The sequence below is a fragment of the Akebia trifoliata genome, chromosome 8, assembly GCF_017979445.1.
Source record: "Akebia trifoliata isolate Shusen 1 chromosome 8, ASM1797944v1, whole genome shotgun sequence".
In the NCBI taxonomy this organism is placed as follows: Eukaryota; Viridiplantae; Streptophyta; class Magnoliopsida; order Ranunculales; family Lardizabalaceae; genus Akebia; species Akebia trifoliata.
The window spans coordinates 1,847,171-1,874,210 of record NC_141382.1 but is presented as its reverse complement, the minus strand read 5'-3'; the positions used below and the strand labels follow the sequence as shown (position 1 = coordinate 1,874,210).

The window sequence follows — 27,040 nt, the reverse complement described above, 5'->3', positions numbered from 1 at the left end:
TTAACAAATAACCAAAACACGGCTCTTTCTGTTACTCAAGACTTTCTATCTTACAAAAATTAAAATAGCAAATCGGGAATTAAGCAACATACTTGATATCTATTATTATTACTTTTACAGTATAATACTGGGAGCACCGCCAACTCAACAACACTATTAAGTCCTATAACATCAAATATCTCAATGAGTCAGGCAGAAGAATTACTACCTTTAAAGAACGAATGAACAAGCCCAACGTTTTCGTTCTCCATCTTCTTTCCCATTTTTATAGATCAAATTGTAAATAAAACTCTGATATTGATACTTGACACCAAAATTTCACCGATGGGGAACCTTCAACTGTTCACTCCCATTTTGGCTTGGATCTGCCGGTGGACATGTATAAGGAACTCAACATACGAATGACTTGCAGGAGTCTTGTCTTCAATCATGTATGACAAAAATAACATTCCTGCACCAAAGTACGAGATCACGTGAGCAGAATTATCAGAAAACACAGTAAATGAAATGGGAAAGTCTTTGTGAAGATGACTCTTCCTCCAGGCAAACGGTTAAAATGAGGAAGGTCAAGACACCCAACCAACAGGTCTAACTAAGGGTATCTATCTTAGTCAACCAAACTGGAACCACTGGGCTGAAATATATTTATATTGACCCAAGGAAGATTTTAGTTTCAGTAAGCCATTGTATTTGTGTTGTATTGTTGACCATAGCGTTCCAGAAAAGAAAAAAATGAATATAAAGCTGAACTAACCCGACGGATCTCCTCTCTTGCACAATTGTAAACTGAGGAAAAAAAAAATCTAATCAATCAAAGAGAACAATGCATTTATACCATCACATGCACTGAAACTCTTATAAAGTTAGGTTAGAATGTCGGACATACCGAAGGTAGGAACATCTCTGGCGTCTTATCTCATTGACCAAATCATTTAGTTGCTTTGATAACTTGTTATCATATTGCTGCAAGACAAACTGAATAGACCAAAATACATATGTTACTGAAAAAATAGACTGTGCATCCTAATGAAAACAATCCATTCCTTAAAATGTTATAAACTACACGCATTATTCCAAACTAAATCTATTGAAATTGATTTAGTTTCCAGAGGTATGTTGAACCAACAACAGTTGTATTGTGTTGTTGGGTGCAAAAAAAAAACAGCTGGCAGAAACCATTTTCGGCTGAACAGAACCAAGGGAGCAATGTTAACAGTAGGGAAATTTTACAGATGTGAGCTTTGACATTCAAGCCTCTCCAGCTAAGTTTTACTGATTTATTTCAACTGAATCTAGAAATGAAGGGGTAATTCAGGGATTCTAACAGGTATGATAAGGTAAGAGCAGTAAGGGTACTCATATTTAATGTTTTATAGCATTCCCACACGTGCAAACCTGGTATTGGCTTCCATTGATGCCACATCAATCCTAGGCAATAAGCAACCGGTATAGCTTGTACTCCAACAACTCCTTCGTAGGGGGAACAAAAAGTAACGACAGAACCACTGTAGTGCTTGCGTTTCTAGAACTGACATGACATCCAACAAATCCAGGAATCTAATTGGGTCCAGTTTTGCTAGGATCACTCCATTTCATTAGAGCATGAAGGTTTCATCCCTAAACTTTTAAGTATTATCTCCAAATAAGTTATTACAGCCAAAACAACAATCTCCACTATGATCATTCACAAGTAAACTAGAAGAAAAATAAAATTGTGAGAATGTTTAAATATCAGTAGTATTTGCTTACTACTGCATCCAGCCGATAACTTAGAAACCAAAACAACTCAGGTAATGATAATTCACAAATAAAGCTATTGCTGATTATGAAAACTCACCAATGGCATTAAGAGTACATATTCTAGCCAAGAATTCATAATCTAATAATTTCAAGCTGAATTAGTTTATTTATTTTCTTGATAAGTAAGCCGGGGTCAAATCAATGGACTCAATGGTAAATGAGGAAAGGGCAAAACCCCAAACAGTGGTAAGCATAGTAAAAAATTCCGATTCAGCAATAATTTGGCAGGGGTCAGTTCATTTTAGTTCAGATAGATCCGGGAATGTCTTGTAAAAAAATTGGGAAATTTGTGGGGATCATACAAATGATATCTTTGGGTTTCTTCCCCAAAACCCATGAACTTCAATCTCCCTAAAAAAACCAATCCTGTTATTTAGATTTGAAGGTTAAAGAAGGCAGAATCTTGAGGTTTAAGGAGGCTGGAGGCAATTAATCAGCACTTTGCCGGTTAATTCATTGATTCACATATTTAAGTTGATTGATCCCTTACTCGGAGACCTTCTCCAAATTTCTGGGGGAAAATCGCTGAATTTTGTGACATGATAGTTAGGGGGGAGGAGGAAAAGCAATTTCAACAGTATCATTGAAGAAGAAAAATAAGATTATAATTGTCAACTAGACATTCAATGCTATAAATCATGGTAGTGTAATATACCTGGGAAGGAATTTCGTCAATGGAAGGAGTACCAAATAGTTGACGTATTATATCAGGGCTCACCTCATGCCCAACATAAATCAAACCATCCTCACCGGTTTCTAAGAAAAAGATTCCATCATCTGTTAGATTCTCACTGGAAAGTGGAACAGTAGGGGGAATAAGAGATCCACCACCATCCTGTAGAGTCCAGAGAAATATCACATGTGAATTATCCAATCATCGTTGAAACGTAATAGTTGGAAATTAAATAGTAAAAAATTTAAAAAGGACTAACCAAGCAAGTATCTGTACCTTCGGAAGAAGATTATGGACAGCCATCATCCTTGGATAGACCAGAGGCACAGCCAATGGAGTAGGAAGGGAGGTGACACGATTGATCCAATAGGACCGATCATCTATTCGTCCATCAGTCCGCAGCGCTATACTCTTAACCAATGCTGAAATAGATGCAGGAAAAAACAAAAAAATAAAAATGTAACGGATCCAGAATTTCTTACCAGAACAAGGGTGAGAAAAAGAAAACAGAGATCAGTTTCCAAGTAGCTATTCAGAGTTAATGACCTTTCTACTCAGCGAGTACTTGTCTTTGAAAATCAAATGACTTTTGGCAATTCTAACATGTTTGAACAGAATGTTAGTCCCCACCCACACCCTTTTTCCCCACATTGTAACAGATTGGTCGAAGATTTCCTATCAGGAAGCCAGATATTGAGAGCTTTTATTTATTTATATTTTGATAAATAAAATTATATTTTATTGAGAAAGATGGTTGAGTTGACCAGCTACAGTAATAAAGAAACAAAAAGGGCCAGCTATACAAAAAAACAGTCCCATCTACCCACAATATCTTTAAAGAGAAGCCCTCTAAATTCTTTGAAAACCTTACACCAGAAAAACAGAATACTTAAAATTGGCATAATGAACTCATTCATTGACTCACCTTTCCCCTCAAAGAAACGATGGTTGCACTCCATTTATCATTTAGAAAAAAATCAGAATAGAATGGTAGAGGAAAATGTATGGGTCAATAATAAAAAAATCAACAGACTTTTTCTTTTTTCTATCAGTAACAAAGATACTATTAAAATAGAATAGAGGAGAGAGAACTTCGAAAGCTCTTCCCATGCCACAGGTATTAAGTTCCACCATTGCTGCCTCATTGAGTCCAAATAATTTAAAGATAGGATCATGAGAAAAGGAGAAAAATACCTAGGGTATATAGAGGCAAAAGCTTAAGCGCCTCGGGAAGAATTAGCTGTCCAGAAGATGATACCGTGGCACAAAATTTACGATATGAGTGCAGAATGTTGACACAGAGGTTAGTTATTTGATCCAGGACTTGGATACGAGGGGAGGTAGGAATGTCGTTTGCCACTGCACAAGAGAAAAAAAATGCAAAAATATAAATAAGTTTATTAACTCTGGGAAATTGCATACATAAAACAGATCCGGCGAGATGATATTAAAATCACCGGGCATTAAGAACTACCTTTAGAGTTTAGGCATAACAGCATAACAAGGGACAACAGTGGATAGATACTACTGCCTTTTTGCAGGTCACACAAACCAGATACGAGACCAACTAATACTCAGTTTTTAATGTCAAGTCAGATCTGCCCCATGAAACCATTGCCACCATAGAGATGCAACAGTCCAGGTTCAGCAAAGTTTAAGGTTCGAGATACCAATTGACCCAGTACCATTGCTACAATAGAGATGTAACAGTTCAGGTTCACTAAAGGTTAAGGTCGGTGTAACCCAAACCCCAAACCGATTCAATGGGGTTGGGTTACCAGGTTTAACCCAACCCATTGCCAGCACTAGGCATGACATAAAGAGTGAAGTTTCTGGGATATATTTCAATTTGAAGACTAAATCAATGTTTTAAAAGGATCTAGAAACTTCATCTTGAGGCTCACACAGTCGCTCTAGAGCGAGGCTCCCGAAAAAGGCCTCAAGACATTTTTCCCCTCAAACAGATAGGTGAATGTCACAGAAGATTTTTTTTTTCTTTTTTTCTTTTTGTATCGACAACAATCTCATTTGGTTTGATGGAGAAGATAGATCCACCTTCTTATATTTCTACACATAGTGTCCGACTTCAATCATTGATGATAATAGGAACTGAACCAAAGGAAAAGTTCAATTCAGAGGGAAAGAAGAGGTAGACATTGGAACAAAAATATCATTTTCACCTTATTTGAAGAGGGTCTGAATAAGCTAGTTGCATCTTAGGGGCGAAGAATGCCTTTTTGGCACCTTTTTTTACTAAGGCATAAACCTCTTAGGGATATGTCATTTGTTTTCTCTCTATTTCTGTATTATGATTACAGAATAATCCTTATAAATCCATCCACATTCTAAGAATTAATTTACATAAAGGTCCTTAGGTAAGGAAGTATATATTACATCTTTTTACCTTAATCTCTACAAACTCTACTTGATTTGCAACTCCAACAATCTATGCTTCTTCTTCAGTTTCCTCTTCCATTACTTTTACTTCCTTCCAAGTTCTATTTTTCCTACTCTCTAAATCTACACCATTTTCCTTTAAAAAAAAAAGTCAATGCCATCTCTTCTACTAGTTTTGAAGAGGCATTATGCTTTTTCATTTACACTAGTTGTTAACAGTAACACTAAGCACTGATCTTTGTTTGAGGCAATAAATCTTGAAAAGTTGTCAGTATAAGAATATGGATGTAGTTCAATTTTAGTTTGATTTTAATGAGTTTGTAATTTTGATTAGGAAATTAAATTTTGGAACATGAAATTGTGAATTTTCTTCTTTTGTTTTACTTTCTTTCCCCCCTTTTTCTGAGATCTACTTATCTGTATATGCAAGTAATTACTTTCATTTTTTGATGAATACAATAATTTACTTTACCTGGGACTTAGGTTTCAGAAGGTCCTTGAATGATTGGGAAGTGCCGGAGGTCTCAAAGTTATTGGAAAGCCTTGATAATGTTCCAATTGGAGACGATACTAGGTTTTGGGTTACTAAAAACAAAGGTTTATTCTCTGTGAAAGTTTTATGAAGATTTGAATAGGAGTGGTAATGCTTCCTTCCCCCGCATAGTTGTATGGGGCCCCAGGGTGCCATTTAAGGTGGCTTTCGTTGTGTGGACAGCGGTTAAGGAAAGAATTCTTAAGCTAGATCAGTTGAGAAGAAAGGGATTCTGCAGCCCGAGTTATTGTCATTTGTGCTTGCGTAACAAGGAGTCGGTTAGTCATGTTCTTGTGCATTGTCCTGTGGAATCACTTCTTTTCCTTGTTCAGAGTGGAGCGTTGTATTCCGAGTTCTTTGAGAGATGTTTTTAGGGAATGGTCGCAATTGGGGATGAGTTATCGTCATTCCAAGAGGAGGCTTTGGAGTTTAACTCCGTTTGCGATTATGTGGGGTCTTTGGAAGGAGAGAAATGCTAGAACTTTTGAAGGGAAGGCCCAATCAAGAGTTATACTTTTCAATCCTTGGGTTTCTTTTTTTTGGTGTAAGATCTTCAAGGAGTTGAGAGGTTTTCTTTGAGGACTTTCTAGTTCGTTGGGATAGTATTTGTAATCTTTCAATGCCGTAACTTCTTTTGGAGCCGTGGTTCTTTTATTGTTTTTTTTTTCCTTTTGTAGGTCATCTTGATCTACCGCTTGCTCTTTTTGTTTCCGTTATCTATCAAAAAATAATAATAATTTACTTATTTACAATGCATGCTCAATTAGGCTTTATGACTTGCACCTTGCCTCAAGGCTTTGGCTAGTTAAACATCTCACTTCATGCCTGGACATTTAAAACACTGGTCTAAATGACAGAGACATTGATAAAAATAAATTTCTTAGATCAAACCATGATTTTTTTTAACAACTTGAAATACTTATATTGAGAACATCTTTGAACTAACCCTCTGCACTAAAACAGGTGATATTATAAAGTACAGAATCAGTCACCTTGCTTCAAGAAACCAGCAAATTGAGTATCCAAATCAGCTGAACGGAAGAGATTACTGAGCACAGCAGTGCAAGGAAGTGATAATGTGGTAACTCGGATTCTTCGTTGACCATACACTGTTGTGTAAAGAAGCGCGCACTGGACAATGAAATAAACAGTAAAATACAATTTGAAAGAGCTTTCTTTGAAGATCACAAAACTGGTAGTTTCAACAGAACATCAGAATGAATTATAGTAAATGCAAAGAAAATGGTTGATGATTGCAAAAAACATTTCTAGTTGTACCTGAAAAGCGCATTCGGAGCCCTCTAGAAACTTATCATCATGTTTGAAGGTTACCATTATAGTTTTGTCACAGTCAATCTGCAGTACAGCACACAAGCTATCTTATAGATGAAACCAAGTGTTCAACATTGTGAAGAATTTGTACAAATATAATCACAAAAATGTTTCGAATATGATTAGATGCATCTGCGAGATCAGAGATCCTATTCATCAACTGTATAGCAGGTCCAGAATTATTGTATTAACCATGGGAACACACTTGAATTAGAAGAAAACATGGCTTTATACAGAATTGAATGGAGAAACAGGATTCAGTCGGCCGACCCCAAATTTTTGGGATAAGGTAGAAACTAGTCAAACTTCCAAAAAAGTTATGTTAAATTTATACTTGAGTGGCTATTCAACTGCACTGTTGCTAGAAGCCACAAAATGGGGGGAAATTGCAATTGATTCCATTAAACAGCATTAAACATGAGTCTTATTTCTGCTGGGTAGGTAAGATAGGTTTAAGCCCCAACAGGATACATTAAAAGAAACCACAAAGATTTACATCCCCTGGCATCTTCTTGTATGATAGTTGTAAATAGGACAGGCACATAAAAGGAAGAAAACAAGATATCATTAATATTTTTTTTTGATCAGTAAGATATCATTAATATTGGTGAAAAAAATAGAAAAGAGACCTATATTCCCATGTTCTGCATGTATTCTTAATTTTTTTAATATTTAGTTATGCAAGTTTCCAACGTTTTAGATTAGGTGTCACATGACATTTTTTTATAGGTAAGTGTCACATGACATATGTATGCATAACCCAAAAAAAACCACCAAATCCCATGGATTTCACAAGAATATGAATCTATTTATGTCCCCACTTATTGCATCCCTTTGCTTTTAAACAGGTTTCATGTACTTGATAATTGTTAAATGCTCTATTCTTATGGCTAAAGTTGATTTAACTGTTGTACATGTACAATTTTAAGTGCTTCCAGTCATGCATTGAGACTATTACTATAACAGGAATACTGACCGCAGGAAGATCGACATCAGTAGGAATGCGTTTGCAAAAGCTTCCATAGTACTCCTGAACTTGAAGACCCTTCAAAAGAAAATAAATTTATCAGACAAAAGAATCATAATAACCTACATCTAAATTATTAAACAGAAGTCAAAACACATAGTAGTGATAAAAGTTAAAAATAGGATTTGTTAACAATGATCTAACCTGGCTACATCTAACGCGCATTACTGCCTCAAGACCTTGAGGTCTTGTGACGTTCCATCTAAGGTCATTGTAAAGCTTGGCTGAATCAGAAATAGCTGAAAAGGGGTGGTAGTAACATACCTTCAACAGGAAAAACAAACAAGTAGGTCACATATAACAGAACGAAACATCTGTTAATGAACTACCAGAGAATTTACCACACTGGAATGGTTATGATTTGTTGTAAGCATGCACTTGCTTCTAAAGATCGTCTATTTTGGAAGAGCTACTGGTCACAAAATCTCTTTAAAGAATAGTCAAATATAACAAAACAGAAATACATAGGTACGTGAAAACAGAATTGTCAACTTAAGAAACCACTGAGCAACAAAAATAAAAATATATTAGGGGCAATGATGACCATGGAGATTTTCCACTCATAATTCCCAGAATCTTGATAGCGTTGGACTCTTCAACAAATAGATAATAACGCTATGATGAAAATTATCAACTTGTTATTAGAAAATAATTTGTGGATAACTAAAAATTTTCTGATGCAAGCATTCTTAGAGCCTAATTCAGAGAAAGAAAACTATCTAAAACTTCCATGCTCTTAAAACTTCATTCTTTTTCAATAGATCAGAAAGTATGGAGTAGAATAGCAGTAAGAATACCTGACCCCCAGTAGTTCTTGGGATGACAGAAATGGAAGCAATGTCCACGTATGTCTGGGTGGTAATGAAAATATCCACACAAACCTGTAGAATTGTTGTAGTTAGTTTACAGTCAACTTAAATAAGGTATAAACACCATCCGTAGGTTTCACAAATGATACAACTCGTTGGGGTACTCAAGAAATCAAACATCATATAAGAACAGTATTCAGAACAATATTTTCTTCCTATGTACGAGGATACTAAATTTCTGTCTCACCTGATACTCGGCAAATTCTATTGCCATAGCTTTTAGAGTCTTATCTGCAGGTTGGAGTAACTTGTGGGCCTCCTGAGATCAAACAGTGCAGCACATTTTTAATAAGAAATCACGAAATCTTGGCAGCAAAGTTAGTGATGAAAGGCATTTTGTTATTTGATCAAAATCACAAATATGGACTTTCTATCAGAAAAAATCTTGGACTTTTGTTGATCGTTAGTAAACTAGCCACAATATTTATTTAGTTAGAAGTTAAATGCACCATGCCAACAAAACATACCTCTAAACTTTTTGCGATCTGATCTAGGGCCAAAATAAGCTAAATGCATAGACCAGTAAGAATAAAGATCTTACATACTAGCATTCAGAACTAAGGACTACAATCATGTATCGTTTGTTTGTTTCAGCTTTTCCAAAAACCTCAACACCCCACCATTTGGAACATAACGGTACATTCACTTTAAATCATTAATTTTAGTTTATATTCATAAAAAATATAGATAACTTTTTTTAAATGTTTAAACTGACGGTTAGAATTAAAAATCACATTTTCAAAATCAATATGCATCAGAAACAAACATAGAAACCTCGGAAACATTCTGAAATACACACAATAACCTTGAAATAATGCATTTGATGCACATATCATAAAAGTCTTTTTTATTTGATTAAATGCATCTAGTTATGAGATTTTTCTCACAGTTAATTTAGTATCAAAACATTGCATTCCAAATATTTCAATGCCAAAGCATTCAAGTTTCAGCAAAAGATTTTTCTTGTAGTACCAATATGTATCGGGCAACGCAATTAAGAGCAAAAGGCACACTTAAGAGCAGAGTCCTGGCATCTAAGGTGCAAATTAGGCGCTCGTCTGAGTGAAGCAAGGGGGCAATAAAATTATAAAAAATCAAAAAATTAAATAGAGAAAGATAGGTTTTAAATTTTTGCAGTTATGACAGCATAAATATGAGTTGTATAAACAAGTTAAAGCACCAAATCATAATAATCAATAGCACACAAGTAAAAACTAACAATATGATCAAAATTGAACAAAAAATCATACAAGGAAGGAACACTTAGGAACTATAAATTAAATTAAATTTTAAAGATTAAAAATATAAACACAAAGTCACAACCAAAAAGCAAAAAAACAAAAGCATGATACATGTTATTATGTGTGTATGTCTAGATCTATCTATACGTATATACATGTGTGTGTGTAGCGGGATACATGTTATTATGACGTACCAGCCAATAAACAACAAAAAAAGCAGGATGCATTGCAATACTTTTGAAATTTCAAAATGTTTCATTCAGATATGTCCAAAAACAGGAATGTTTGGCCGAAACATTTCGAAACGGAACAAAACTTTGAACTATGTTCTGAATTAAAGATCGAAAGAATGTCTCAATAACACAAATATCTTTTGTTAAATCATTAATTAAGAAACTAATATTTTATGCTAAGTTCTTATACACAAACTAAGATAAGACAGTCTACATGATTGATGGAGTAAAATGCCATAGAATAAACTCAACAAGAATGTGGTCGATTGGATGAAAGACAAAGAAAGACAAAATAAAAAATGAGCACCTTTGAGAGAATCTGGGAGCAGAAACATTTGGGTTAATGTAATAGAAAGAAGGATGATATGGTTTGAGCATGTACAATGATGACTGACGTCAAACCAACATCAACAATGTTGATCTTGCATGTTGTTATGATCAAAACACAAGCAATTAAAAAGCTAATGGGAACAAGAAAAATGAGCCCTCACCTTCTCTCCAGCAGAGGCATTTGTTCTTCCATCAATTTCTCTAGCAGAAAGAGCTCCAAATCCAACTGACGGCAAGACTGCAGATCAATTGAACCAATCAGCACAATATCAAATTTTACCTCTAATACAATAAGTTAGCTATCTTCAATTATCATTTGAGATGAAACAAAAGAAAACTTAAACAAGATCATAAAACAAAAGGATGAATTAAATGAAAGACTTTTTATTGGTAAAGTAAACATTAGATTAAAGGACGAAAACAGAGAAGTAAGAAACTAAACCAACCTATCTTTCATGAATTTTGAGCTGACTTATACTAGAAAACAAAAAAAGACGGTACCACAAGAATGGGATAAACATATGATTAGAAGTTCCAAAAATCAAAGTGGTATATTAAAATCTACGATTGAAAGCAATTTCCTTTAACACAACCGCACAGCTCTCTATAAATTATAGACAATATTTGCACACAGTTGAGAATAAACACCAAGCTTCAGCCAAATGATCATTATTTTTCTTAAAGCCTTATCATAGATAACTTCATTTATCATTAGAAGTTTCTTTTATCAATAATTGTAGGACTAACCTGACTAACATAGTTGGGCAAGAGTTGTTCTTTCAATAACAAGAAAGCTTTATAGAAAAAGAATAGAGGAAAATGTAAGGAATAGAAGCAGCTAAGCACAATACTAAAAAAAACAGAAGTTACATGAGCTAAAAAAATAATGCAACTTGCCTGACTGAAATACAAGAAGTTTTCCTCCTGTGTTTTTCATTGCCAAAAAAGCAGCCTGAAATAGTGTGTACAAAATCAAATAAAAAATGATCAGAGCTACTAAGTGTGTAATGCTGATTGCAAAGATCCAATAGTAAACCACTGAAAGATAAATAACAAATAAAAATAAGGAAAATGCCTAAATGCACTAAAGCATGCCTTCGTAGCAGCACCAAATGCAGATTCAGTAACTCTATTACTCTGAAACATGGTTGGAATGTTCTCCAGCAGTTGCTCCAGATGTTGACGGCACTAAATCCTCATAAAAGAAAGTGAAATTACTACAAATATGAAATTGGAGAATTTCTGCTACATAAATATACTTTTTGAAAGGCATTAGGAATGTGAACTGCAATGTTAAGTTGCTAACCTCAGCAAGTTGAACAATAACATCAGTTTGAAGAGGAGTGTAAACATCTTGTACATCAGGGACAATAAGCATCAAGGGCTGCAAAGGTAACATCAAATGGTGAATTCTAGCTCTCTCTCTCTCTCTCTCTTACTTTTTTTATTTTTTTTGAGATGACACAAAACAATACAATGGTAAATTAGCAAGGCATTTACAGGGTAATAAGGATATTCAAGGAGTGATTTTGAAGGTTTGTTGGGGTATGATCGGTACAAAGGTTTCTAATGAAGGCAAGCAATTTTCTCCAGATTTCTCAGGGTTTTCCAACCATATATTTCTCCCCATTGATTGTCAACAGCATCTAATTGAGCACTTATGGCACTCTATTGTGAGTTCAGCCCTAGTTTGAATTTCAAACTCCAAACAAGCCACTCTATAATATTCTAACAACAATATTGTCACCAACAGATTGGTTAGTCACGAATCAACAGGCATTTTTTGCCTTTACTATGACGAAAAGTCAGCTTTCCACGAATACTATTATAATTAAGTAGGTTCAGTTTGTGAAAGGAGGAAAAAAAAAATATCTCATTGAACTTTTTTGATAAGTAGATATCTTCATTAAACTCGAGCATTATAAAATAATTTAGTTAAATAAATAATATTAAATTCAAATGTTAAGCTATCTTACCAAGAATCTTCTATGCTACAACTCCACAACAAAGACAATAGAGATGACATTTCATTAATATAAAAAGCCTTCAAAAATCATTATCCTTAAAATAAATTCTTAGGAAGATGTTCCCAAATCAACATCCCTAAGAAACCCAGTGCTACGGTCTAAACTCAGTATTTACCTGTTGCAGTACTCTTTTCAAATTGTAAAAATGAATGGTCGAGTCAAATGTTGCAATGCCAACCATTGTCCGGGGACCTTCCTGCAGAGACAAGTCATTCAATCCGTAAATTAATTAAACTTACATGTTGACTTGTAGTCTTGCTCTCCTTTAACATTACAAGAAATGCAACAAAATGTTATGGAAAATCATATATACATAACACAATGAAAAATAACTAAACAACATTTCATTGCATGAATGCATAGAACAATATATAATGAAGTAATGGAATACTGTAGTGGGTGTAAAGGAATATGTTCAAAACCATTTTGGGTTTAAGGGAGTATGTTCAAAACCATAGGTTCTGCAGCTGCTCACAAGAAAATTAAATTAGGCCAGAACCTTACATAAAAGAAGGTATTGGATAAGACTAGTGGGTGTAAAGGAATATGTTCAAAACCATTTTGGGTTTAAGGGAGCATGTCCAAAACCATTGGCTCGGCACCAGCTCACAAGAAAATTAAATTAGGCCAGAACCATACAAAATCTCAGAAGGTATTGGATAAGACTGTGATGTTGCTGCCTGATTGATGCTTCACCAAATTCAACCATTGACTAGCACATGTATGCATTTTTTCCCCATGAACCCAGCAATCTTAAGAAACCAAGTACCCATTTTCAGTTGATGCTACAAGTTGAACACTGAGCGTACAATAGGGAAAAAGGAGCAAAAGGATGATAGTTTCAAAGGCTTTTTCTTTGAGGATTTTATTTATAGGTGGGAGTTGGTTTGTAAAGGGAGAGATTAAAAGTCATCGATTTGAAGGAGTGAGTCTCTAGAGAATCTAATAGTGTCAGTTTTGGGCTTGTTCTTCTTTAGGTGTAAAGTGTTTTATGGAGTTTAGGGGGATCTTCCTTGAATACTTTTTGGTGAGGTGGGATCAAATTTGTTGTCTTGCAGCCTCTTGAGTTGTTTTCATTTATATTATTTCTTTTGGCCGATCAACTCAACCGCTTTAATGAAATGATACTTTACCTATCAAAAAATTAGAAGTCATCGTCTTTGTTGTACTTGTTTCTCTTTGAGTACATCTTCCTCTTTTTCATAAAATTTCCACTTATCGGGAAAAGAAAAAAAAAAGTATAATTTCAGGTGTACACCTGAAATGTGTTTTTACCTTCATGACTTTGGAAATGGTAATAAACATTCATCACATTCTTTCTCAACAAGCAGCAAAAGAAATATGCATTCTAGAAAGATATATTGAGATGAAATACAAGCTGCTCTGAGTCAGACACAGAAATGCCCTTCTTTATAATGGAGTTTTTTACTTGACCAAAAAATACAGTACAAGAGACTACGGAAGAGAACCCCTTCCCCCCTCGTACTATATATTTCTACATATGCCAAGAGAATCAGACACACACTCTAAGCAAAAAAATAAAATGTCATCACAACCTGTAACTTTTTTTCTTCTTTTTTTTTTTTTTTGATAAATACATATAACTTCTTCGAATAGAGTTGATTTCAAACTTACGGGAAGATCCACAATAACTTGGCTGATTGCACTGCATGCTGCTGCAGTTGCACCCGTTTGTATAGCATTCATGGATACATCAACAAGGAAGAAAAAGACTGCTGGCATTGGATCACGGACCTGGAATTAATTGGAGGCTTTCAGTAAATCCAATGTCTTGTAAAAAAAATTGATGAATAATGTCTTATAAATTGAATAACAAGCAAATAATTTTTACAAGTTACAACCACTGCCATCATGTAAAAAACCAGCAAAGAATTTTATTGCGTGTGTGTCTGTGGTATAGAGCACCTTCACCAACTAGTCTTGCAAAGCCAATGGGAGATTTATGTCAATTATGATTAAAATACTAAATATCAGACCTACCACAGATCTAATGGTTGAAGCTACTCCCAACTCTGAATTGGAAGTAATGCCATGGTAAATACTAAGTAAGCATATCAGTTTCGAGCAGTGTTCTTCCTTTCCTTCACACCTTTGTTTATAGAGTGATTTCTCCCCTTTTGTTAAGTCTTTTTCTTTATTTTTTTCTCTTTTTTATTCTTCCTTCTTGTACCTTCAGGGACCACCTCAGCTTCCTTTTCCTTCTGGTTCTAATACATTTATGCTTATCAAAAACAAAAACAAAAAAATAGCCCACAAGAAAAAAAAGTGCACTCCACTTCCTCGCATGTGTGTCATAATTTCCCTTTCCATTGCTTATGCATTTAAATAGTTTTCCAATTAAACCAAGTTCAGCATGCCTCTTCCCCTACCCATCTGCTATAGTCAACTTCAAGTATAATAGCCAACAATGCCATATTAGTGTTGTCAAATTCAGCTCCAAAGAAGATGATCATTAAATTTTTATAGTTAGCCTTCAAGGCATCAATTAACATTTTTTGGGTAACTGAAGTAGGTCTGGAAGAGTGAAAGCCATTACAAGGTAAAGATACAGACTCATAAGTATTTCTTCACAAAGACGTACACAATACACCACATCATCAAAGCCATGCCCCAAAAAAATAGGATCGGCGGAATGAATCATGTTCTTTCAATCAACTCTATTTAGAGTCGTTTTTTATTGCAAATGTGTTCATATCTGCTTTCACACAATCCATGTTCTTTTGGGTGTTCCCCTTTTTTCTTTAAGAACCTTCAACCTGCACATGACCAAAACGTCTCACTTGACTTTTTCTTAAGTTTACCATTTATTACGGCTACTCTTGCATTTCACCAGACACCTCTTGATGCAGGACCGTGAATGTTAACCTAGGATGATCAATCTGAGATAATAATGAATTAACATGAGCAATGCAAATATAAATCATGGGCTCTTACATTCATGGCCATGTAAAAGAATCCAAGAGATAATCAAAACAATCCTAAGGTTCATCACAATCCCATAGTAATAGCTATTCAAGTACTAACAATAAATTCTAATGATAAGGTTCCTTGACCCAGATTTCAGAGGAGGTGACGGGCTTGGATCAGACAGAAGGGTATTTAGATGGGTATTGGGATGATAGAGGTTTCGAGGTTCCAAACTTAGACCAGGGGGAGGAATTACTAGTCCAAACTGAGATGGAGACAGTAGAATGGCTAGTTAGCCAAGCCTTGAATATAGCGAAAGAATTTGGAATAGTACCTGAGACAGAAGACAAGGATTGTTCGCTTATCTTAAGAGTAGTTATTGGAGATTCAAAGGATAAAGCTCTTCTTGAGTCAGAATTGCAGGAGATGAGTAAGGATAGTGGAGTGGATGTTGATAATTTGGGTTTCGATGTGTTAGATGGTCAAGAAATTCAAACCTTCAGGGATGGGCCATCGAATGAGGTGGTCGTGGTGGCTCCCATGGAATCGGTGAAGAGGTTAACTAGGCCAAAATTGGCCAAGGTGGTGGAACAACAATAGAGTTGTTAGGTGGTTTAAGTCTGGGTTCGTTTTAGGTTGCTATGACGATTAAGATTCTGTCTTGGAACGTTAGAGGGTTGGGGGATAGAAGGAAGAGGGCGGCAGTAAACGCGGTTATCAGATCGAAAAGGCCTACCTTAGTTACTATTCAAGAGTCAAAGCTTTCGGTATGCGAGGACAATGTGATAAAGGATCTTTGGAGGGGGAATATTGGTTGGGTCGCTCTTCCGGCAATTGGGAGTGCGGACGGAATTATTATGATGTGGAACAAAGAGTCCATTCAAGTGATCGACAATCTAGTGGGGGCTTTTTCTATTTCGATTCTTTGCAGGTGCGTGAATGAAGATTTTCAATGGGTTTTTTCAGGGGTTTATGGTCCCACAGCGTGTCGGGAGAGAATACAATTTTGGGAAGAGTTAGAGGACATAGCGGGGTATTGGGATAAGCCTTGGGTTCTGGGGGGAGATTTCAACGTCATCAGATTCACCACCGAGAAAAGTGGGGGGCAGAGAATAACTAAGGGGATGAGAGAATTCAACGCTTTTGTGAATAGGTTTGCCTTAATGGATTTACCCTTGCTTGGCAGAAGATTTACGTGGTCTAACAATCAAATTGAACCCAGGATGTCCAGACTAGATAGATTCTTGGTGAGTGTGGAGTGGGAGGGAAAGTTTAGTAATGTGATTCACACGGCAATCCCGAGTATAGTCTCGGATCACACTCCTATAATAATTGAGGCGGGGCTTTGCCGATCTAGAAAAACTCCATTTCGATTTGAGAATATGTGGCTTATTCACCCAAATTTTGCAGACTTAGTCAAAGAATGGTGGAGTGAATGTTCAATGGTGGGGTACCCAGGTGTTGTTTTTAAGAATAAGCTCAAATACTTAAGAGAGAAATTGAAAAGATGGAATAAGGAAGAAGTGGGGAAGGTAGAGTTAAGAAAGGGGGAGATACTGAAGGAGATTGAGGATTTAGATTATAAGGAGGAATTGGGTGAGCTAGATCTTGATGAGAGAGTGAAAAGAACTGAGCTTAAGGTGGAGTATCAAAGAGTGGCTCTGATGGAGGAGATAAGCTGGCGCCAAAAATCTAGGATCCAATGGCTCAAAGAGGGGGACAATAATACTAAGTTTTTCATAAGGTGGCCAATTACAATAGAAAGAATAATCAAATGGTCAAGTTGAAGATTAATGGGTTGATGGTGGAAGGGGAAGAGGATATTAGGGAGGGAGTAGTGAGTTTCTATAAAAAGCTTTATAAGGAGAAAGAGGAGAGGAGACCTCGGCCGGACAACCTTGAATTTGAATCATTGACTGTTGAAGAAAGGACGTGGTTGGAAAGGCAGATTGGGGAGGAGGAAGTGAGATTAGTAGTGGCCTCAATGGGGGGGAACAAAGCTCCGGGACCAGATGGTTTTACAATGGAATTTTTCAAGTTTTGTTGGGGGATTATATCCGAGGATTTCATGAAGGTGGTTTGGGAGTTACAGGAAAAAGGTTGCCTAGACTATGGCCTAAATAGTACCTTTGTGGCTTTGATCCCAAAGCAAGTGGGAGCGTCTGATCTGAGTGACTTCAGGCCCATTAGTCTAGTGGGATCGGTGTACAAAATTATATCCAAGGTGTTGGCCAACAGATTAAAAGAGGTGTTGAAGAAGTTAATCGGGTCTGAGCAAGGGGCCTTCATTAGGGGAAGACAAATTCTGGATGGTGTGTTAATGGCAAATGAATGTTTAGACTCCAGAATCAAAGACAAGAAGGCGGGGCTAGTAGGAAAAATCGATATGCAAAAGGTCTATGATCATGTGAGTTGGGATTTTTTGGAGTACATGTTGGGTAGGATGGGATTTGGATCTAGGTGGATTAGGTGGGTTATGAAGTGTATCACGTCAGTTTCCTTTTCTATTTTAGTCAATGGCAACCCGGCAAGGTACTTTCGAAGCACCAGGGGGTTGAGGCAGGGGGACCCTTTATCCCCATTTTTATTTCTGATTGTGACTGAGGCCTTGGGTAAATTGTTCAGGAGGGGGGTGGAGATAGGGAGGTTATCTGGTTTTAGAGTGTCTAGAGAGGGTCCGTTGTTATCGCATCTGCAATTCGCAGATGATACCTTAGTTTTCTTAGATCCTTCTAGACAACAACTGAGAGTTCTCCAAGTTTTATTATGTTGCTTTGAAGCAATTTCAGGTTTACACGTCAATCTGCAGAAAAGCAAGTTGTTTGGTGTTGGGGAGGTGCAGGATCTTCCGGTTCTAGCTACAATTTTGGGGTGCAGGAGTGATATTCTTCCATCGTCCTATTTGGGATTACCTCTAGGGGCTCCGTATTGCAGTAAAAACATTTGGGAGGGAGTTGTCGAGAAAATGGAAAAGAAATTAAGTACTTGGAAGGCCAAATACCTATCAAAAGGGGGTAAGGTGACATTGATTAAGAGTACTTTAACGAGCATTCCAATTTATTTCTTATCGATGTTTTCGTTGCCCCAATCAGTAGAGGTTAGGATTGAAAGACTGATGAAGAATTTTCTGTGGAATGACAATAATGATGGTAAAAAGTATCATTTGGTGAATTGGAAGATAGTTTGCACTCCAAAGAAGAAAGGAGGTTTGGGGATTCGGGGGCTAAGACTTACTAATAAAGCTCTCCTGGGCAAGTGGCTTTGGAGATTCGGGGAAGAAAGAGATAATTTGTGGAGGAAAGTGGTTAAGGCAAAATATGGAGAGAAGAGATTTGGGTGGTATAGTGAAGAGCCCACCGGGATTTATGGTTGTAGTGTGTGGAGGGGTATAATGAAGGGTGTCGAGAAGTTTGAAAGGGAAGTCAGATACAAAGTGGGGATGGGGGACAAGGTTAGATTTTGGGAGGATCTATGGTGCGGAACTTCAACTCTATCTACTCAATTCCCATCCTTGTACGCTTGCTCGCTGAAAAAAAATAACTCAGTGAGGCAATGTCTGATTCGGGATGGAAACACGGACTCTTGGAATCTAGGATTTAGGAGGAATTTCAACGATTGGGAGTTGACAAATGTTACATCTCTGCTAGATCTCATCAGTTCAATTCAATTCAGAGATAACGAGCCAGATAGAAGGGAATGGATCAAGGCCAAGGATAAGAAGTTCTCTGTTAAGTCATTCTATTATTGTTTGTTGCCGGCGGGTGAGGTATCTTTCTATCCATCCATTGTTTGGTCTGCTCCTATTCCTTCGAAGGTGTCCTTCTTTCTTTGGCTTGCCTCTTTAGGAAGAATCCTCACCTTGGATAATTTGATCTATCGAGGGTGGATAACCCCAAATTTTTGTTTTCTTTGCTCTCGGGATGGAGAGTCTATTAACCACATTCTTATTCATTGTCCTTTTTCTCGAGGTATTTGGATGTTTTTCTTATCCCGTTTTCAGGTGGATTGGGTACTTCCTTCATCTTTTTGGGCGCTTTTGGAGGGTTGGAATTTAAATATCTTCGATTCTAGGAAGAGATATCTTTGGACTATCCTACCGTTCGCAATTGCTTGGGGTCTTTGGAGAGAACGCAATAACAGGGTGTTCCATAGCAAGGAGAGCTCGTCTCACACGGTGACCTTAGAGATCTTGGGTTTGCTTTTCCTTTGGTCTAAGTTGAGCAAAAACTTTGAGGGAACTTGTTTCCAAGACTTTGTTTTTAATTGGGATAGCATTTGTGATTTGTAGTCCCTTGTAGGGCTTGTTCTTTTTGTACTTCTTATGTCTTTTCCTTTCTTGTTGGCTAGTATCTATTGTAGTTTGGGGGCTACCTCAGCCTCCCTTCTTTCTTTTTATTTATAAAATTTATATTTATCAAAAAAAGTAAATTCTAATGGAAAACAAGTCTTCCTCTAGCTTAAGGATTCAGTTAGATATTCAAAATAGATTTCTAGACTCAATTTCAATGTAAAAAATAGCCAAATAAGTAGTGTTAATTTATTGGACGGCAAGTTAACAAAGTTTGGAGAAGTTGTAGGCTAAAAAACAGAAGATGATTAGGTCTTTGGGTGGTTTGGAACGATGTGGTTCAAGTGTGGAAAGGTTAGGTTGGGTTTTTATGGGTATTAATTCGGTTTCAATGGATGAAGGAATTTCGATGGGGTTTTAGGTTATAAAATGGTTTGGCTAGAGTTTATTATCTTTTAGAGATCTAAATGAAAATTTTAAGAGAGAAACTGAGAAAGAAGATGTTAAGAAAACAATAAATACCAACTCCATAAAGAAATCGATAGAGAGAAAACGAATGTTACCTTGGACTCAATCCAAAATAGCATCACACCATGAAGGGGAATATCAAAGCTCCAATCTCAATTTTAGTCATCATTATAGTTTATTAAACCTAATACAATCTGTTAGGATTATGCCTTCATCAACCTTAGCAGTTTTTCAAAGTTGAAATCGTAATCTTTTCACGGGCAGGAAGAAGAGTCTTTGGCCCTTACTCCCCTTTGCTATTTGTTGGGGTGCGTGGAAGGAAAGAAATAGGAAAATTTTCTCCAGGGTCGAAAGTCCTGACCCCGATGTATTCTTGTTGATTCTTGGTCTTCTTTTTCATTCATCCAAGTTGGATTGGACATTGAGAGGGTATTTTTTTAGGATTTCATGTTTAGATGGGATGCCATTTTTGTGTGTGTAAAGTTGTCTTTCCTTTTTCTCGTATCTTCTTTTTTTTGGCCGATCCCCTCGACTGCCTTTTTAATGATATTGCTTTACTTATCAAAAAAAAATCAAGAATCCTAATTAAATTAAAATTCCAAATAAATAAACTAATCTCATAACTTTCTCTCTTCTAATTTTCCAACCCTAACAAACTTAAATAAAAGACAAACTAAAATTACTAAACTGCCCCTAAATATTATATTAAGACCATAGGCCAATAAAACATCAAAATAAACCCAAAAACATAAAATTAAAATCCTAAAACAACTCAAAACTAAAAATAATAATTAATCTAAAATAATCCCGAAGAATAAAACGATAAATCCAAACCCAATTAAGTGAAAACCTAAATAATTACAAATCTTTCATCAGAACAGTTGACTTGATTTGCGTTCCGCATTACCTCTCCTTCCTTCTGTCCTTGCCACCCACCACCTTAAGCTAAGAAGTTGTTGTCAACAGCTTCAAAGTCAATATAAAGAAGGGATTGATCAAGAGGCTTCCAATCATCTGATTCATCAAGAAGCAACTCATCAACTTCACAACTGATCTTGAGGAGTGGAGGGCTTAAAAAAAAACCACATCCTCCAATGTACCCTCTCATATCATCTACTTTCTTTCCCTACATGACCATTTAAGTCCCCTCATACAAGTTCCTTCTTTCCATTTGGAATTCCTTGAATGAGTTCGGCCATGTCTTCTAATAAATCGTCCTTTTCTCCAAATCCAACTTGGGGATGAAAAAAAGCTAATTATGCTCATTATAGTATTAAGTAATAACTGCTTACCTATTATCATAATACTAGCAAACTTTTTCTTCAAATCTCTAGCTACTATTAAACCAACACGGTCTTTATTTTTAACTTTTCCTATATTGCCAAGATAGCAGCCATAATTTCCTAAGCTTTTGCCCCTTTTCCGTGTGTCTCTTTTAAACATGCTATGCTATTTTTCCTTCTTTTCATTGTATCTACAAACTCTAAGTTCTTGTCTATTAAGTTTCCACATTCCAATATTTCCAAGTTTCTAGGTGCACATATTTTGAAAGTAGCTTTATAATACTCTTAAGAGAGAATGAGATAGAGATGCAAATTTTCCTACCTACCACTCTGTAATCAAATGCATAAACAGAACAGTCAAAGGAAGGAAGATACAGGGCTAAGCCCGCACTTGTTAAATGAAATTCACAAAATGCTCACCATGTATTCCTTTGTAGCAATAAACTCAACTGTTCCTCTGCATAACTCGGGCCTTTCATCAGCATCTCTACGCCTACCATCTGGTCCTAAATTGCAGTGATAGTCACGAGGAGTATCATCGGTAAATCCTGCATAAGAAAAGTTGTACAATTCATAAGCAAAAAACTAAAGGAGGAATTGAAAAGTATTTTTGTTTATCAGGAATTGAAAAGTATAAATATGAAAAGACAGAGAGTCTATAAATAAAGTTGTAATGTATATATCTTAAATTCCTAATTAAAAAGGAACTGATCTTCATCAAATTCACAGGAATTATGGACCCGCTGATATAATCCTGGGCTTGCACAATGGTAGTATTTCTTCGAGCCTTGGGTCCGCTCTGCTACAGCTCCCCTTGCTTGAAACAACTCACAGAAATTATAACTATTGACAAGTTCATGATACAACTTGGAATGGGCTATCTTAGGACTCTAACTTTAGAAGCAAGTTCAATGACACTGTAATACCACTTATGGTTGGCCTCGCTGATCAAATATCCAATGTAACCATCTCCCCAAGTGAGGAGAATCATTGAAGCTGGGATAACACTAGAGACAAAGCTTTCTCAATCAAATCCTCGGTGCATATAACTTCCTATTATCTTCTACCATTGGGAGCAAAAAATCCTTTTCATGGTATCTTTTTTCGTACAAACTGTTACCTGGAACAAAATTCTAACCTTGGATAGTATTATGGCTCACGGTATCATTTTAGTTAACTTTTATTCATTGTAAAAATCTTCCAATGAGTAGATCAACCATGTTCAAATCCCATTGCAATGGTGCTGGATTATGTGATCTAATTTCATGTCAGTGTTTTACTATTATTCTTACCTGTTACCCACCTTTCTCAATTCACTTTCTTTCAGAGTTGGCAATCTCAAACTTTTTGGGAGATGGGGAAAATACTATGGTACTTATTGTTGTTTTTTTGCTTGTTGGGTTTGTGGAAGAGAGCAACAACCAAGTCTTCAAACAAAAGGAGAAATATGAAAGAGAAGTAATTACAAATGTTTAGGGACTTTTATTGTTTATTTAGTGCAAATTGTTTGAAGAATTTAAAGAGAGAGAGGGGGGGGGGGGGGGGGGCGGCGGCTTGAAGATTGCTTAGATGGGATGAGAATTGTAAGGTAGATAGATGATCGTTTGTAGTATCTGTCTTGTGATGAATCATCTTGACCAACACTCTTAACTTATTAATATATATCAAATTCTATACCTTTAAACAAAATTATAAGGTAATTTTTAAACCAAATAGGTAGAAAACGAAAAATAATACTTCGGGAAAAATATGCAATCAACAAAAACAGAGTGGGGTTTCATTAACTCTATAAACTTTCATTTTATTTTTTTGTTTAAAAGAACAAGAAGAAACAACATCATAAACCATTAATACCCACCGCATAAATTACAAACGAATTTCCTTCCTTGATCAATGAACTTCATAAAAGGATTTATGTACCCTTTACAACGAGAGCAACGAACAGGTCCGCTTTCTCCAAAATCCACAACCTATTATGAGAATTATCTAAAAAGTTTAGTCAATCACTAAGACAAAATATGGATGAAAATAAAGATAAAATTGAAAATAAATTTACTTCCACAATTTTAAAAATTAATAGCTTCATAAATTTAAATCTAGGTCAAGGATGCTTGCATTTGAAAGGAAAAAAGAAATTAGAGCATCAAAAAAACTAGTTTCTGTGGTGCTATTGTAGACAACAATTTTTTGGTATAGAAATGTGGTTTTCAGATAAATGGTTGGAATAAGTAGAGCCCAAAGTTAAGAAGGGGAAAAGATATAACAAACAAGAATCATAAGACACAAATATATTTATTACTTGGATTGGTTCCTCTGATGGATGGGGAAGAGCCAACGGTTGGACCATTAAAGCCAACTGCATGCTTGATGTTGACAAAAGGTCACCAGTGCATGGAATCTGAAAGAGAAAAGGGAGAGAAAAAAATGGAAGAATTCAAATAAGAGTCCAATGATCCAAAGATGTGTTATAAGAATAATAAAAATAGCTGAAACAACAATATGTGAATCTCTGACGCACCTGATTAATAGTACACCTCATGTAACGTGGACTGCAGTTCCCAGTGTCCTTGACAATGTAATCAATTGTGGCAGGCTTTATAAAAAAAATAAAGAGAGAGAAAGATAGAGGTGAATATTTCATTCAGATAAGCAGTACAATAGACAAAGGAAAGCTTTATGTTTTTCGCCAAATATCATTACCCAAATGCTTGACATCGTAGGGCATATTCTTCTAAAAGTGATGTAAACTTAAACCATTTTGTGTATTCAATTCACAGAAAAGAAAATTTAAAAAAAAAATTACCGGTGGAATGTTGGCTTGACCACCCTGCCGAGTTTCAAAAACCACCTCAGAAGAAGTAGGAAATGGGCGCGGGATTTGATTGGGATCAATTTTGGATGGCATCGCTGCTGAAGCTCCGACTAATGGCATGTGACCCATTCCAGGAGGTAGGTGACCCATTGCAGGAGGTACCCCAGGCATAGATTGACTAGGCGGAGGGAATGGCGGCATGCCATACATCCTTGGTGGTGGCATAGTACCCGGAATTGGTGGAGGTCCCTAAGAGCAAGTATGAAAGATAATCAGCACCACAATATATTTCTTTAAAAATTTTACTATTATAAAGAGAGAAGGCGGAGTAGAAGTGGTTCAATGCGAAAATTTGTGTGGCCATAAATACCCCCACTTCTATAGTTAAATTTAACATAATCAAGGTCATTTTGGTTTTTTTTTTTTTTTTTTTTTAAATTGCAACCTACGACCGTATAATCACGTTGCTCAATTTTCAAAATTACGAAAGTATCCTTTTCACTATTTAATCTTCAAAAACCCTTCAATCAATATTTTAAATTACAATTAAACCCTTTTGATACATGTGTGTTTGCACATGCCACCTTCTAGTCCAGGACAATAGAATCAGAGAAGTTCTTCACATTAAAGTGAAAATCAACAGAAGACTTATGTTTGATTTGATTACAATGAAAGTTGCATTGTAAATTTGGCTCCTGGGTCCAAAAGGCTCAATTTTCATGAATACAATGCAATTAGTTCCAAGTGCCCTGATCTTTCTAAGTTTTCCGTCGAAGTAATCACGTAGAAGAAAACAATAAACATCTCCAATTAAGAATCAGCTTAACGAAATCGAATTGAAATATCAAATCATATCAGAAAAGAAAGACAACACACCTGCAGTGATTGCATCTGACCCATCTGAGAACCAAAGGGAGAAGCCGGTGTAGGTGGCATGTCTTGACTTGACGCAGAAAATGGTGGTAGAGGTTGCGAGGCTTGACCCAATGGAGCACCAAATGGTGGACTTCCCGGAAAAGGGCGAATTGTTTGACCAAACTGACCCCTAGGCACAGCCACAGGAGGAGGTCCAACAGGTGGATGCTGAGTATTGGTGATAGATGAGGGGGGACCGCCTGGAAAAGTCCCACTCGGAAGCACAGGAGGCCCATTAGTCAATGGACCTTGTGCATTTGATGGTGGGTTAGAAGAAAATGCACCAGGACCTGGCCATGCACCTAAATTTGGAGGCTGAGAAAATGGAGGCCCTGACGGGCGTCCAGATGCCAAATTCTGTGACAATGTGGGCTGTGGAGGGCCAGCTGTTGGTGGGGCCATTCTTGGGAAGCCAGATGGTGGGGGCCCTGGGCGGGAGACTGGTGAAGCACTAGGAAACAAAGACGGAGGGAGTGATTGAGGGGGAACTGACGAGGGCACCGAAGGGGGTGCTGAAAATGGAGAGGACATGTAAGGTTGGGGTGCAAAGGGCGGGGGTCTGGTAACAAATGAGCCAGGTGCCATGGATGGAGGGCCTGGAGGACGATTGATTTGTAGGTTTTGCATGTTATCAGCTAGATTATCAGGTGCTCTTTGATAATTAGGGTTGTAATTTGGGGGTGGATGACCCGGTCTTGGTACCCCAGGGGGTACATGAGAAGCCATGGAGAATCAATAAACAGACCTGAATTCTTTTATCCTCCGATACAACTTCGGGTAAACTCTGCAAAAAAAAATGATGGAAACCTTTGTAGATCAGATAAAAGAAATAACATAATGTTAATAACTTCTGAAGCAAGATGAATATGTGTTGTCCACGTGATTTGACCAAAACTATAATCATCTACCCAAAAAGCAATAAAATTGTATATGGGCTTTGATCCTTTGATATGTATCTATGACGAACTGTTGCAAACCATTACAGAAACAATTCGATCTATTGGGGGGGAAAGGACACTGATTTTCAACCATTTCTAGAAATTCAGATAAATTTCTAAATTGCTGCAAAATTAATAACAAAGCATTAGTTATACATTCCTCTCATACCACAGAAAGATATATATTTTACAGGAGTAAATGGATTCAAAATAGGAGGAGCGTGGTACCAGAAATCTCTAGAGCAAACCAAATATTAACAACAAAAATCAACAAAATTGGGGTAAAATGATAACCATTCAAACTCCTCAAATTCAGCAGTAAAACCTAATACAGCTTCTGCAACTTTTAGAAAATAGGGAAAGAATGAAATATTTATAGAAATTCAATTAGAAACCAATAATTCATCTAAAACCTACTGAAAATCAATTATTTTACAATTTAATAGAATATAATATGTGAAAAACTGAGCTGATCCGATCCTAGAACTGATGATTTCATTGTTGAAAGGAACAAAAAATATATATATATCGATAATCATCACGAAATAACAATATTTGACGGATTCAAATTTAAATCTGCTCCTCGACAAACCAATCAAAATCTTACACAGGAATAACGAATTGATAACCTATACAAAGAAAATGTTTCAGATCCGTCCTTTAACATCAAAAAATTGACGAATTTAACTTACCAGATATTAAATCTTGAGTAATAATGGATGCTACAAGGGGAGATCTGATAACCAATCTCGACTGTAGAATCGATCAACAGCTTTGATGTGAATTGCAGATGGATTCAGGTTTGAGTTACAGTGATCGTAAATCTTGCGCTTTATCACCAAAAACTTCCCCTCTCTCTCTCTCTTTCTCTCTCTCTCTTCTCAAATCGCGAAGTGGGTCTTCTGTTGGCCTCGCGGGGAGAGCTCCAAAAAGGCTGATCGAAACTC

General features: G+C 36.4%; 1 protein-coding gene across 1 annotated transcript; it reads right to left on the bottom strand.

Annotated features, from left to right (window-relative positions):
- LOC147395364 (protein transport protein SEC24 C-like) lies at nt 1-27,040 on the bottom strand. Its single transcript, XM_086451974.1, has 25 exons — nt 26,786-27,040; nt 25,117-25,939; nt 24,232-24,489; nt 23,947-24,021; nt 23,728-23,826; nt 23,287-23,398; nt 21,849-21,976; nt 14,097-14,216; nt 12,577-12,657; nt 11,741-11,818; nt 11,530-11,622; nt 11,332-11,386; nt 10,596-10,672; nt 8,818-8,889; nt 8,559-8,642; nt 7,906-8,025; nt 7,711-7,779; nt 6,681-6,758; nt 6,395-6,533; nt 3,668-3,832; nt 2,750-2,895; nt 2,456-2,635; nt 887-975; nt 755-786; nt 1-451 (listed from the first exon to the last, which is right to left on the bottom strand). Exons 2-25 carry the CDS (start codon nt 25,879-25,881, stop codon nt 336-338), a joined length of 3,231 nt encoding a protein of 1,076 aa, XP_086308100.1. The 5' UTR covers nt 25,882-25,939; nt 26,786-27,040; the 3' UTR covers nt 1-335.